This window comes from Hydra viridissima, unplaced genomic scaffold, assembly GCF_058129835.1.
Source record: "Hydra viridissima isolate aposymbiotic clone 2 unplaced genomic scaffold, HvirCarnegie_v1 scaffold_4, whole genome shotgun sequence".
Lineage (NCBI taxonomy): Eukaryota > Metazoa > Cnidaria > Hydrozoa > Anthoathecata > Hydridae > Hydra > Hydra viridissima.
Genome location: NW_028324303.1, coordinates 17312254 through 17327145, shown reverse-complemented (window position 1 = coordinate 17327145; position 14892 = coordinate 17312254). Strand labels below are relative to the sequence as shown.

The 14892-nt window shown below is 27.6% G+C and overlaps 2 protein-coding genes and 1 pseudogene across 4 annotated transcripts; 1 reads left to right on the top strand and 2 right to left on the bottom strand.

The window, feature by feature from the left end:
- The first annotated feature begins 67 nt into the window (after positions 1 to 67).
- LOC149890199 (DNA-directed RNA polymerases I and III subunit RPAC1-like) lies at positions 68 to 9487 on the top strand. Its single transcript, XM_090084868.1, has 12 exons — positions 68 to 188; positions 692 to 763; positions 1789 to 1896; positions 2004 to 2066; positions 3345 to 3441; positions 3532 to 3657; positions 4288 to 4337; positions 4497 to 4629; positions 4745 to 4864; positions 7742 to 7809; positions 7894 to 7942; positions 8254 to 9487. Exons 1-12 carry the CDS (start codon positions 126 to 128, stop codon positions 8367 to 8369), a joined length of 1065 nt encoding a protein of 354 aa, XP_089940994.1. The 5' UTR covers positions 68 to 125; the 3' UTR covers positions 8370 to 9487.
- On the bottom strand, positions 5436 to 7356 carry LOC149890200 (uncharacterized; annotated as a pseudogene). Its single transcript, XR_016451491.1, has 7 exons — positions 7191 to 7356; positions 6864 to 6959; positions 6598 to 6675; positions 6259 to 6440; positions 5909 to 5973; positions 5648 to 5742; positions 5436 to 5551 (listed from the first exon to the last, which is right to left on the bottom strand). The product of XR_016451491.1 is annotated as an uncharacterized LOC149890200 (transcript).
- LOC145183819 (uncharacterized) lies at positions 8254 to 11223 on the bottom strand. Of its 2 annotated transcripts, none has more exons than XM_090084869.1 (4): positions 11114 to 11223; positions 9564 to 9714; positions 8806 to 9474; positions 8254 to 8681 (listed from the first exon to the last, which is right to left on the bottom strand). In XM_090084869.1, the coding sequence occupies exons 1-4, from the start codon at positions 11114 to 11116 to the stop codon at positions 8623 to 8625; spliced, it is 882 nt and encodes a 293-aa protein (XP_089940995.1). In that variant the 5' UTR covers positions 11117 to 11223; the 3' UTR covers positions 8254 to 8622. The 2 variants fall into 2 exon arrangements, with proteins under 2 accessions (XP_089940995.1, XP_079915424.2); XM_080059298.2 differs by lacking the exon at positions 11114 to 11223 and adding an exon at positions 9856 to 10521.
- Positions 11224 to 14892: the final 3669 nt, after the last annotated feature.

The following is a 14892-nucleotide window of genomic DNA, read 5'->3' as shown; positions in this document are numbered from 1 at the left end:
ATTGGCTGAGTTAACTTAGTGTCCATTTCTGAGGAATAAATTTGGTAAACTGAGTACTAATGTAATCGCCACAATCTTGGATTAAAACGGCACTATTTAAATGCATAAATCTACAGAAAACCAAAATGAATCCCCTAATTGAAGATATTAGAAATAAAGTTAAATTAGAAGAATTTTCCGTCATTAACGTAATAGGTTTTTTTGATTTTGATCTCTATGATAATTATACTAATTTATTGTACTAATTTATTGGTGTTTACTAAAGTTTTTTTTATTATAAATTAAACTTAAAAAACTGCACTCAAAAAGTTAGCTAAGTACATCATTTTTAATACATGCAGAAGTTAACCATAAACCTAGCAAATTATGAATTTAAAATAATGATATGAACGGCTATACTAAAATAACGCTAAAGAACTTATCTCTTGATAATTTCTCAAAAATTCTCACTAGTAACTATCCACACCAACTAGAGACTTGGTAAAAAAGCATCTAAAATAATAATAAAAAAACAACATCTTTAGATTTGCTATATTTAATTAAGCTAAAATAATTTGTTTTTATTTTTAAATGCTAATACTATTTTATAAATTATTTAAATATAATTAATGTTTTAAATTTATTGTTCAAATTATGATGGACATTTCATACTTTACACAAAAATATTCATTTGAATGCATCATTTTTTTAGACAGCTGGTTCTGCTTTTCCTGGAAACTATTCTGAATATGATGACTCATGGAATTTTGATAAATTCAAAAAGGTATTTTTTTAGTAATTTTCAAATTTTACTTTTTCAATAATTCATTTTGTATTAGTGTTAAAAACTGTCCATCATGTAGGGACCCATTTAAAACCAGCAGGTTTTATGTATGAAAGTAATCAAAGTATTTGTATTATTAATATTGTGCAAAAGCCAATCTGTCTTAGTGGTTTGTGTAACAGTATCTGCTGTCCCACAAGCAAAGGAAACACCAATACTTTGTGTAACCTAGCTCATGACCAATCAAGATTACAATGACTTTTTAATTTGCACAGATGGCTCAACTGTTCTCATTGTAAAGAGTACATTTCATATTTCTCTTTATGTTTTTGTATTTTTCTTGCATTAATGCAGAATAAGCAACAGGTACTGATGGAAAAGCATTGCAATTTTGAAGAAGTACAGCCTTGATGCAGGACATAGATGTATTATGTTTGTCTGCAGCACATAAGAAGAACCCATGAATGTTTTTCTGATGAATGACTATGTTGTTTTTCTCATATCATCAGGAGTTTATGCCTACTTTAATTCCATTCATAAAGCTCATTTATTACTTTATTGAAATTGCTCTAAGATAAATTTGAGTATAAAAACTTCAAAATGATAACAATCAAAAGAGAATAAAAGTAGTCATAGTCATAGCAGTTAAAAATTAATACTAATTAAATGCATTTTGAACTTTAGTGCTGATTTTGAATCTGATATTTGTTTTTTTTTTTTGATAAGTGCCAGCCAAAAATGAACATTAGATTTAGAATCAGTGTTGTCAATTCAATTGAGAACAGCTAATGGCTTTTTTGGATTTTTTTTTTAAGTGTTCCACTGTATTATCATTATATGATACTATCATGTATAGTCATCTTAAAAGCCTATTATTTTGTTAATATCTTCATATTAAACTTCATTTTGATCAATTATCTGACACTTTTTTTTCCTCACTAAATTATGCAGAAATGTATTCATATTATTTAACTAAGTCTAATAATAGTTTAGTTGTCATTTTCTAATTTGTTCCTTTTAAATAGAACTTTAGAGTGGAAGTTGTTAAACTTAACCAAAATGAAATGGAGTTTGATATGATTGGAATTGATGCCTCAATTGCAAATGCATTTAGAAGAATACTGATTGCTGAGGTTCGATGATCTTTTTTCTTTGTAAAACATTTAGAATGTTTGTGATTCCCCTGAGAATTTTTCACTCTTTTTGTTATGCTACACAATGAAAGCCTTTTTTTGTTAAGGTTCCAACAATGGCGATTGAAAAGGTTTTTATATTCAACAATACTTCCATTGTTCAAGATGAGGTATGTTAATTTTTATTCTCTTAAATATTTTGATTTTAATGCATCAAGTATCAGGTATCAAAAATTACAATACATTGTAGTACTTGTGACTTAATAAAGTAATTTTAATAAAACCATTAAAAATATTTTATAATCTTTAGAACAAGTTTCTCATTTTATTTAAGTTGTTGGCTTTATTTTGATATGATAACAGCTTTTTTGTTATTCAATTTCTCTTTGTTAGCACATGAGTATTGACCTTCCTTCATATAGATTTTCTTATTTAATTTCTAAAAACATTTTTTTTTTGTGTTCTTTTTTTGTGTTATTAAACAAAATAATAGTGGTTTATTTTTATATACAGTTTGTACTTCATGCATTGGTTCTATATTTTCATGTTAATCATGTTTGTCCTTTTTTTTTCTCTATTATTTATTTTCTCTACACAAAACTTTGTTTTTTGTGTTAATTATACAGTTCTATTCATTTCTATACTTTTTTTTTGTTTTATTTTGTTATCCACACTTTATTTTAATTTTTTTCTGTCATCCACACTAATCTATGTTTTTAATATTAATCTTATGTTTGCTATTTTTTTATCTTTATTTTTTTGGTTGATTTTTTTGTCTTTGCATTATATTGGATGAGTTAAGTTTTTAAATTTCAAGCAAGCAGAGTAAATTTTAACTGCTTTAATCATACGCCATTTAGAAGCATGTGAGAGGTGAGCCATATAGAAACAGGTGAGAGAGGTTACAAGTGTTAAGTACAGTTACCTTTAAAGAAATTGAAAAAATGTATTTAAGAACCAACATCTATCAGATGATGTAAATATCATGGTGGTCAACTTTTAAAAAAATGTATTTAAGAACCATCATCTTTCAGATGTGGTAAATATCATGGTGGTCAACTTTTAAAAAATTGTATTTAAGAAACAAAATCTATCAAATTTTTTTAACTTTTATAGTGGTCAACTTTACAAAACATTTTTTCTGAATTTGACCAATATCTAGCTAGAACCTTAGTCAGAAGATACCATCCTGTAATTAAATTTCTTTAGTTATTTCAAAACCTGTGTATTTTAGAGGATACACAGCTGGTTCTCAAACACCTTAGTAATAGTTTATCTTAAAACTGTGAAGTTTTTCTTAAAACTGTTTCACATTATTCAATTTAAAGAGTTGTTGGCATTTGTAACAGGGTAATAAAATGTGATAGCAAAGTTTGATAAAATGATAACAAAACTTTATACTTTAAAGTTTTTGATTTTTTCAATAAAAACATTCTCTGTATTTGTAGATTTTGGCACATAGGCTTGGTTTAATTCCAATATTTGCTGATCCACGTGAATTCAACTTCCCTCCAGCTAAGCTTGAAGATGAATCTAAACTCACAGGTTGAAATTTATTGTTTTTATGATCATAATAAAATTTGAATGCCAAGGGTTACAGTTAACATTTATAATTATCAATTATAATTTCTGTAGATGAAGAACGATTAGCTGCAGATGAGAATCTTCACCTTGTTTTTGAACTTAAAATAAAATGTTCTAAAAATCCAAAAGCACCAATTGAAGCCACAGATCCTGATGTTCTCTACCTAAATAATAAAGGTATATCTCAACTTGACCTTATTTTAATCAAGAATTAGAATTTTTTTTTTAAACTGCTGAGTACCAAAAAAAATTTTAAAAATCATTAGCATCATAAAGTGTAACCTCAATGTGTAACTATGTATATTTATGTATATTTATGCATATTTATGTATATTTATGCATATTTATGCATATTTATGCATATTTATGCATATTTATGTATATTATGTCTATTTATGTGTACTTATGTGTACTTATGTGTATTTATGTGTATTTATGTATATTTTTGTATATTTAAGTGTGAATCCTTTAAGGGTACTTATTAGTACCAAAAGTGTTTTTGTTTTTATTTCCATAAATTTTTTATGATTTCTTTTTGTTAGTCCATTGACGGACATTGCGTCTATAGTCGTCAAAGCAAAGTTCATTATGTGGCATGACGGCAATAGCCGCAACCTAATTAAAGGTGCTGAATTAATCAAAATTAAGTTTAAGCAGAAAAAGTAAAACTATACTTCTAATATTCTAAAAATTACAAAAATATATAGTGTTAATTTGCGAACTTCATTTGTTCCTACTGTCCGTCAATGTGTTAAAATAGTTCATTAAATTTTCTACCTATATAGTTGTTTTATTTTCCATGTTTAGTTATGACCAAACACATGAAATGGATTCCTATTGGTAAACAAGCAGAAAAAGTACAAGCCATTGTTTAGTTTCCCATTTTACATTTGTTATGAGCAATACATTTTTAGTTTTTCTACTAATAATTTATTTGTATAGGTTTATACTTACAGATAGAATTTGTTCACATTTTTTGATTTTTTTTTTTTTTAAATTTTTTATTTTAAATTCAGTTTGGTTCAAACATTGTTCGTCCGGTATTTGATGATATCTTAATAGCTAAGCTACGTCCTGGGCAAGAGCTTGATATTCGAATGCATTGTGTTAAAGGTATTGGTAAAGATCATGCAAAGTTCAGTCCGGTTGGTACGTGCGCAACCCGTTCTATGACAATTGATTTTTACATTCCTTTATTTTCTTTTCAAATTAATAATAATAAGAATATTTTTTGAAATAAAAAAAAATGTCAATCTTTTCTTAGCTACTGCTTCGTATCGCTTATTACCACAAATCACGATTCTTAAACCTGTGATTGGTGAATTGGCTGAAACTCTCGCTAAATGCTTTTCTAAAGGAGTTATCAAAACTATCAATGATAATGGTAATTTAGTAATTTTATTTGTTTTTAACGGTAAGTTATTGTCATTTTCATTTCTGGACTGTAAACTGGATCCTTTTCAATAAAAAGCTTACCCAGTCGGCAAACAGCGTTGAAATAACGTTGAATTAACGTTGAAACCTAACGTTGAATTTACGTTTATGCAACGTTTAGAATGAAAGTTTTTTTCAACGTTGATTTATCAACGTTAAATCAACGTTAGGTTCAAACGTTAAATCAACGTTCAACCGACGCAAAATACGTTATAAGAACGTTGAATTTACGTTGAAACAACGTTTAGAATGACGGTTTTTTTCAACGTTGATTTATCAACGTTAAATCAACGTTAGATCCAAACGTTAAATCAATCTTCAATTGACTCAATTAATTGTGTCTATTGGACTATCAATCTAACTAAACTTAACTAAAACAAGTCTAACTGTAGACTCATAGTCTACAGTTAGACTATTTTTAGTTAAGTTTAGTTAGATATATATTAGTAAAGAAAAAGATAACATTTGTTTGATATATATATATTTAAATTTACATATATTCACATATATTTAAATAAAATCTACACAAATTTCTTTTCTTTACTGCCAACTTTTCGAAATGGAGCGTATTTTAGGAAGACAGACAATATTCGATTAATCAAAGTTTCTGTCGCTCCCTCGTATTTAATAGTAGAAGCTGTAATAAAAAGAAAATATAAAGTAAAAATCAAAAAAGGAAGAATTGAAATAATATAATGAATGGAAAAGTTTCACATAACTTATAAAGATATACCTTTAACAACGCTATATAAATTAGTGTTCTTAAAACATATTTTTCCACCTTTGCCTTTCATATTCATGGAGGCCATAAAATTGTTTGAAAATATTCTAAATTTTTAAAAGATAATATAACTGTGAAGTGATTATAAATAAATAATAATTATTCAAATATTTAAATTGAATTCATTATGAAATAACTTTTTTCTAAAATTATTAAACAAATATTTTTTGTAAAAAGTAATTATGAATGAGATAAGAGCTATCAGTTAATTACCTCAGCATAATTTTGTGTATTCTATCTTTTGAAGATATTCCACCAATTGATTGTAGCTGATTTACCTACAAAAAACATAAAGTAAATCTAACATTATGGTTTGGGTGAAATATGATATCAAAACATTGAATTATTTCAGATCTCCAAGACAAATTTTAATAAAGTGATCCAGGATTTTTTTAGGATAAATTCCAAATTCTAAGAATTTTCCAGGACAATTTTTTACTTATAAAATTCCAGAATTTTTTAATGTTTCAAGGACCGTTGTCCACCTTAATAATGTTTTTTTAACTTAAGGGTAATGTTCAATAACTAAATAATTATTTAATAAAATACTTATTATAACTCACCTATGATGAGCGGACTTTTTCATCATCTAATGCTTTATCCACTTCAGTGAAGTCCACTTCTGATGAAATAACCCTTATTTGGCTTACAAATTCACTATTAGAAGCAGGCTCAGTCACTCTGTTTTGATTTCGCATCTCATTTCTTATATCGGTAAGTAGATACAACACTCTCTTTTGAAACTCTACAAATTTTATTAAGTTTTACAAAAGAATTTTAGTATTTAAATAGTAAGGAAATTCCTCAGTTTTTAAAACTTTTAAATCTTATATAAATTTTATATTTCTACAAAAAAAAATAAATTTAAATAAAAATTTACTTTAAAATATAAAATATCATACTGCATTCAGACATTGGAAACTTATCAACGTTATCTAATTTCTGTAGTTTATTTCCATTTTTCTTAACTTCATTGTGTGCTAAATTGTTTTTAAGTAAATTCTTTATACAAATTGAACTTAAAACACATAGATTAAAAAAGCTTTTTGTCAACACTTTGTATCACTATCAGTTGAATATTACACTTTATATTATAATTGTATCATTTTTTTTTTAAATAACACAATCTTATTTTAAATAATTTAAATAAATTTCATGAGACAATAACCTATATCTTGAGAAAACAAAGAAGAACTGATATCTTCTTGGGAAAACTTTTGGCAAGGTCAGTTTAGGTTCTTTCCATACACATCAACTTTTGGCTCTAAAATTATAAATTGAAAGTAAAATTAAGTTATGCAAACCATTAAAATATATATTTCGTAAATACAATGATATAATAACGTGTCATTGTATTTATAAAATCATATATACAATGTATATATGATTTCTTAATAAACTTAATATATGTATGTATGTATGTATGTATGTTTTATAGTATAAATTATGATAACTCAGGTATTTTTATTTTCAGGTATAAAAACTTGAAATTTACTTGGAAAATAATCAGGAAATTCTCTTTGTTTATATTTTCTTTTTCGAAGAAAATCAACATCCTCATTGTCACTTTTTTCTTCTGTGGTTGTGAACTTAAAATTTTCACAATCCTGTTTGCTTTTTGTGGAAATAAAAAAGTTATAATAGCTCTTCTTTTTAGCCCATTATTTAAAAAATAATAACTTTAAGAAATAGATGTAATACCTGAAGAGAATTTAACTTTTGTTAATGGAAACTTTTCTGATTCCGTGTCATACTAAAAGATTATTTCACTTACTTTTTGGCCTTTACTTATTTTACTTTAAACACCAACTAACGCATAGTTATTTTAAAACGTTGAAATAAGTTTGAGTTTTTTTGTCAACGTTGTAATAACGTTTACTGAACAACGTTTAAATAGTAACGTTATTTTAACGTTGCGATTTGGTTAACCAACGTTGAAACGACGCTTCAACCAAATATCAACGTTGAAACAGCGTAAAGATGCCGACTGGGTATGCTTGTATAGCCTAGACTTTTACTTAAGGAACTTTTGAATGCGCTCTTTAGGAATTATAAAAGCTATTGTTGCTAACCCCAGAAAAGATTCAGGAATGCGGGAAATATATCGAAATGAAGTGAGTTTTTTGATTAATTGACTTTTTCATTTTTAGCGGAATTTTTTTAAAATTTTGGGTCATAAATTTTGAATAACATTTTAGACTTTGAAAAAAATCGTGAAGCTGGAAAAAGTTCGCGACCATTTTATTTGTAAGTCTTTTTACGTACTCTTCTATCCTAAACAATTGAATAAATTTCAAATGAATTTGCTACTAAAAATTTTCACGTATATTTAAAAAAATAAGAATTCTGACGTAATTTTTAGCTCAGAATTTAACAAAATACTGCAGTTTTATTCCTTAATCATTGTTTTGACAATTCAGAAGAAAAATTCAGATTTCTTACTAGTCTTTTAGAAGCATGTAACAGTAAAAATATAAGAGGATATCGATTTCTGGGAAGAAAATATCATACATTTAAAAAATTCCACTTTTTAAAATATTTTTTGATTGTGCTATTAGATTCCGTTGAATCCACCGGCGCCCTACCTCCCGATATATTAGTTGAAGAAGCTATAAAAATACTACACGCCAAGTGTCGACTATATATTCAGCAGTTGAGAAAAAGCCACCAATAAAATTTGATGAAAGATTTGAAATCACCAATAAGGTTTGACCAAAGCTTTAAAAAACGCTTTTGATTTTTAAAAGAATTATATTCTTGATACAAATAAGTTTTAACAGTCCTAATGATGTCCTAATCGCTTCATGCAATAACTCATATCAAACGATCTACAACGAGTTTTTGATGTTTTAACGCAGTTTCTCTTCGACAGAAGGCATTTGGATTTTTTCTTTGAGCTATGACGCTCGTATTACAAAACAGACATTTTAGACTTCCCAGAGATTTTTCGCGGAGATTTGCGTTCGTTGAATACGCGGAGATTCATCTAAAAGAAATAATTGGAAAAGAGCTTTTTTACGTTTCTGTATTATTGCTTTAAAGTAAAGTTTTTTTCAGTTATATTTGCTTTCGTAAGTAGCCTATTAAAATGGGTACAATTTTATTTTTACCTTTGACTTGAGGATCAGAGTGAATTGTGTTATATTGGTACTGTTTTGGCGTTTGATCAAATCGTACAAGTTGAGGTGATTTTAAAGTGTACGTCAAATTATTAGGAGAGGAATTTATTGATTCTAAATCGCTTTCTGTCGACACTGCGCTTTTTTTACCGTTTGTTGTAATTGTTACATCTACATTAGAAAACGTTGGCCCTGTTTCATTTCTTTTATGTTGTGAGTTTTGGGTCTCATTTAATATCGTAAGTGATTGATTTTCTGTTGAGGTTTTTTTTAGTTCCAACTCTTTACTTGTAGCATCCGGACTTTCTGAACGTTTTTCTATTTCTGTGTAGCTTTTCATTAAGTTGACAATATCCTCTACAGGGTTCTTAAGTAAACTACTGCTTAACGAGTCTTCTGCTAGTTTTTCTTTTAAGGTCTCAAACTTAGATTTTATATACGCTGTAATTTTTTGATGTTGTAACAGAGAGTCTTCCAGATGCTTATTGTCAGCTTTCCAAATCTTGGCTTGCTTTTCATACAGTTTAATGCTATCATTTAAGTGCATGTTTTCAACTTCCAACCTATGAAGTTCTCCTCTTAAAATGGCGTTTGCGTGTTGGCACGCATGAAGTTCATCAGTAACGTTCATGTTCAACTCTTGTGAGCGGCTCAACTCACCTAAAAATAAAAAGAAGAAGCGTTTTATACAATTCTTAACTAAGAAAGTAAAATATTCAAGAGAAAAGGGTTTTTTTTTATAAAAAAACCTGTCAAAACGTAGTTAGACTGCTGGCATTGTCTTAGATCAGCAACTAAGTTTGAATACGAATCTTCTAAAAACCTAAGTTCCTCTTGAAATAAATTGTCCGTGTGCGGCTTTGGACTCCCCGGTTGAGGGCTTAATCTTGGACTCGATACCTACAGGATGCAAGGTGATCGGAACAATAAATTTTGTCAAAGAAAATTTACTGAAACATGATTACATTTTTGTAAGGAATTTTTCTTTACACAACAAAATCGCAATATGAAACAAGATTTTACTTAATGAAAACTTCGTACCTTTTTGAAGGAGAACATCTTTGAGCTCTTGTTGTCTGAATTTTGGCAGAAATTATTTTTACTCGAGGTAAAATTTCTAATCGATTTTTTTTTTTTTCTTTTTTTTTTTTAAAGTAACTTGATGTTCAAGAAATATGACAGATTTAAGTAAATACAACATCGCATCTAAGCAATGTAATATATAAGCCTCATGCTAACTTTGTAATCTGTACAAAAACTAAACTATAAATAAATAAGGTATTTATTAAAGTATTCGAAGAATGTTCAGAGAAGGTCTACATTCTCAATATCCTGTAAAAGATTTTAAAATTTCTTTTTAAAATTCACTCGCTTTAAATTTATATTCTTTAAAAACTTTAGATTCGTTAGATTTTTTTATATAAAACGTCTTTAGTTACTACAAAATATAATGCTTTGCTTAAGGTTTTTCGAAGTAAAATTCTGTGTTGGCGTTTTTTATTACAATTCATTTTTTTTAATAACTAATTAATACAGCCTACAATAATATGATCATCGCATCCTTACACCATCGCAATATTCCAACGCAAATAACATTTCAGAAATATTTGACTTTGTACTAAATTTAATAGATTTTCCCAGAAAGTTCGAATCTTGAATTTTATTGAATTAACAAAGAAAACTTGGATATTTGACGCGTAGAAAAAACAAAAACTTTGTCAAAAATAGGAAGTTTGTGTTGATTTTACTTTAACCTCTTCTTTTTTTTTTTTTTTTTTTTACTTATTCCTAGCCAAAAAAAAAAAATATTGAGTTACTCATACTCTTTTGACAAATTTACACATTTTTTTAAGCTAGGGATTTTCTTTTATATAGCTTCGTTTAGGTTCTTCAGAAACTCGTACGAAACAGGTTTCAGAAACTCGTACGAAACAGTACCTAAAACTCAATAAAATTTAAGGAGCCTTAAAGATAACTAAAAAAAAGCTAGGAAATAACATGTAAAAATAGTTTCCAATTAATTGCCTTTTCGGTTAAAATCAGCATTATTATACATATATACAGAAGGTGTATAAATCATGAATTTCTACAAGCTGCATCACAATCTGGATCAGATTAGACAAAAAAAAAGTAGGTGCTACAAGGTGCCAGGTAAGGCTGAAAGGTTAAATAAATTTCTTGGTTCTTCTTTTAAGTATTTTTTTTTCATTTTCAATTTCTTTTCCGGCAATGAAAATAGCGTATAGTTATTGATTTTTTTCATTTCTCTCAAAAGTAGAAGTAACATTTAAATTCTGACCATATATGAAGGACTCTGATTTTTCTCTGGAATAACTTTCAAGTGTTTGGTTGATGTCGTTTGATTAGCCGAAATGTTTGAATTTTGTCAACAAAGTACAAACATCTCGGCTAATCAAACAGCATTAATGATGAAATAGGAAAATTTGAACTTAAAACTTTGTTTAGTAACGGAAAATACTCTTAAAAGAGCCAATTTATAAATATTTAATCCCAAGAGAATTTGCAAAAAGCTATACTCCATTAATAACACTTCCTCAAAGATAAATGTCCTAAGAAATATCGAGTACTTTTGCATTCACAAAACAAATTTGGATATTTTGTGATGTTTTAGAACACAGTTTTAATCCAGGCATTGGCATTGTTCGGATCGATCGTTGTTTAAATACTTTGGTGTTGCATTATTTCTAAACGCAAAAGATCTAATTTAATATTTTATCACATTTTGCCAGATTTAAAGTTAATTTTCTTGAAGATGTCATTAACAACAAAACCAAGTTTTAATATTCAAGTAAATTATATTTTGTTCAGAAAACTGTGGTAAAATGTTAAGCATTTTTCCATTAACAAGAAATGGAGTGCCAAAGTATTCAAAACAGTTTCCTCAATCTAAAAATTTAGCATCAACGCTTTGTTTTTCCGTTTTTAACGAATATTAACTAACTTCAATATCAGTCTTGTTTAAGATATTCTGAAGTTTACTAAGATAGATTACTTTGTGCGTTTAAAGCAGCGAAGTTCCTGTCTCGACAGGTTTATATTAATTCATAAACTTGTTACTTTAAACTTGTTATAAAAATAAGTTTAACAGTTTTGATCGAATAGCAATTCTGTGGAATGTCTTAAAAGATTGAAAAAAAACAACAAAAAGAAACATTAGGCATGTGAGGCATAGAAATTTTTTTTCTGGAATCTTGTCGCTTTGTAGATATAGTAAGCTATATACATAGTTAATTTGTTTCAAATGACTGATGTAGAAGCTTGTACGATATTAGCCGCTATTCGTTCAAAACAGAAAAAACCAAACGCCACCGTGATTCATGATGATTAAAAAACGGTAAAAACTCAACAAAGTTTGACAAACTTCATAGATAACCTTTTCAATGTTGAAATAATATTTTTTTTTGGGTCAAATAATTCAAATTTGTTAATTAAAATATTTTTTATGCGCACTTTTAACGCGTATATTGTGCACATACGTTATTATGCGCGCGTTAAGTTAGGCGCGTAAAAAATAATTTTTAGTTAACGTTTTAGAATACTTAAGTCAAAACACAAAATTTTTGATAAATTTGATACATTACTCTGCTTTATATTGTATAACGATGGCTGTAAAGGGTGTTCTTATATAGAAAAAAGCTTTAAGATTTTTTGTTTGTTTTAATCGTTAAATTATAATAATTTAGTAACTTCATCTGATAATGGTTTTCCTTGAAATTTTCTTATACCTTCTAAAAATTACGCTTGATACTTTTGGATCTGACCATACAAGAAGGTTATGCATTTGATTCATCAGTGTTTAGCAATGATATTTTTACTGTGTATTGAATTTCTTATCTGCTTATTACCTTATTTGTTTATTTTATTTCTCTAAAGCATACTCCAGGTATATCCCAGTTGGCGAAATTAATTTATGTGATATGGAAGAACTATGTAGTAGCAGCATGCGTAGAGTAGGAGGCATAGCATATCAGTCTTATAAACTCACTATAAATTTAGCTGTTACAGTAGCAGTATAAACCAAAATGATTGTTATTAATGGTATATCTATAAGATATGGTCATGAGAATGTTATGCAAACTTTTAATTATATCACAACAACTTTAGTAATTTCAGAAAAAAACTTCATAATTTTTATATGCTTTTCTGGCAGTATTATCATAATTGCTATTGCCTAACTCAACTTTAGGCATGTCAACAGATAGGCTTAACCGTCCTCTGAAGTTCAACTAAAACTCTTTTTTTTTTATAAGTTTACAGATAGCTTCTCCTCAATTGTTTTTACCTTAAACGTTTTAATTTTCATTTTGTAACTCAAATGAAGAATAAACTCCAAGCACTTTATCCAGTAGTGCAAACCTAAAATTACAAGTACCAAGGCAAGAAAAAACAAAACATACATAAAAAGACGCTTACATATCCAATTCCAAGGCTCATTTTCCGCTTTTAATTTTACTAAATCAATATTGTTCATTTGATTGGGTTTGGGATTGGCACACATTGCAGGATTGAATGGATTTTATGTCTGTAAGTGTGTTATTGTAAAATCAATCTTATAGCTGAAAATAGTGGTCACCATTCTTTTTGCAATATTCATAACTCTGCAAAATGCCTGTAATATAGTTATTTGATTTTTTTGACTCTTTTTTACATAGCAGTAGAGAGGTCTACAAAAGTGACAACTTGAAGATTTTTTGTTTATCCAAATTTCAGCATTTCCTACCTTAACCAATTAAGGCACGAGAGTGGTGCTGAAAAGACTTTCTTTATACTTAAGTTTTATAATTGTGTGTTGTTTGTGTCATACTTCTCCTCAATAATACTTTGCCTCGATTAACCACCAAACCGATCTTTACATATGGAACTCCAAATATTTTGTCATCTTGACCACATTCTGGTATATCAGTTATTTCAGAAACTTGACTAACAGTGTAGGATAACATATTTTGAAGAGTACACTTTTGAGAAATCTCAAAAAAAGTAGCATTAAAATCTTTCCACTAAATTAATGTGCAAGATGAGACAAATATGTATATTGTGTACAAGAGTTTCTCTCATTTAATATTTTCTATCGCTGAGATCAGTGTTATTTTTAATGCAATAGCTTCCTGTACACTCATTTTAAGGGGAAGATTTTATCCACAGTGTTTTTAACTTTTTTGATCTTTAAAGCATTAAACATATTTTTTTAAAAAAAATTTAAACTTTATCATTTTAGTTTGCAACATTTGCACTTCTTATAAAAGCTAAAGATAGAGCTTCATGATCTAAACCAGCTGTTTTTTTTTTTTTTTTTTTTCTCTTTTTCTTCAGTCACCAAGGGACCCCCCCCCCCCCTCCTTTCCAATGTTTTTGGGGCTTCCAAATCCAAAATCATAACTTTTAATGGTCTAAGATTTTTTTTGAAACCGTTGATATTCTTTTTCTATAAATGTATCATGACTTCTATTGCATTACTTTAGTATTTCTTTACCTTCGGAATAAATATAGTTAAAATAAAATAACCTATACTTTATTCAAGTTTTCTTTGCTAATTTCTTAAGTTTTTTTCATTTCCTAAAGTTTCACAATCTTTATTTATCCACTCCTTATTCATGTATATCCGAGATAAGATCTAATTTTTTTGTTATTGTTTTTAAGAATCATCAATATAATAAAATGTTTGATATCAGAAACAATCTTTTAATTTTACATATTTTTTTTGCTGCACAGTTTATTGTTTTATTTTCTTATTGCTTTGACACAATTATCGCGTTAGGTTTCTTGTAGCAATATTATATTAATGTTCTATTTTATTTTAGAAAATTCTTTAAATTTAAGCAAAAATTCAGCTCTCCTTTTTTTAAATATATTTGAAATACAGCCAAATGATTATATTCAAATTAAAAATAGACTTTTATTTAAATTATATTTTAACTAAATAAAAATACAATGAAGTTGTGAGGGTTTTTTCTTGTCATTTTTTTCTTATTCTGAGCCACTGTCCGCCGATACTTACTAAAAATGTTAATTTCACGGATATCACGCTTTAAAATTTGACATTTTAAATTTACGGTTCAT

Bases quoted from the DNA above. Each gene is read 5' to 3' on its own strand.
- LOC149890199 (XM_090084868.1), top strand. From the start codon at position 126: ATGAATCCCCTAATTGAAGATATTAGAAATAAAGTTAAATTAGAAGAA. The intron at 764-1,788 runs GTATTTTTTTAG...CCTTTTAAATAG, and splicing joins ATTTTGATAAATTCAAAAAG to AACTTTAGAGTGGAAGTTGT. The intron at 7,943-8,253 runs GTAAGTCTTTTT...TTGTGCTATTAG, and splicing joins AGTTCGCGACCATTTTATTT to ATTCCGTTGAATCCACCGGC.
- LOC145183819 (XM_080059298.2), bottom strand. The intron at 9,475-9,563 runs GTTTTTTTATAA...TTTTATTTTTAG, and splicing joins GTCTAACTACGTTTTGACAG to GTGAGTTGAGCCGCTCACAA. The intron at 8,682-8,805 runs GTAAAAATAAAA...TATTTCTTTTAG, and splicing joins CTCTGATCCTCAAGTCAAAG to ATGAATCTCCGCGTATTCAA.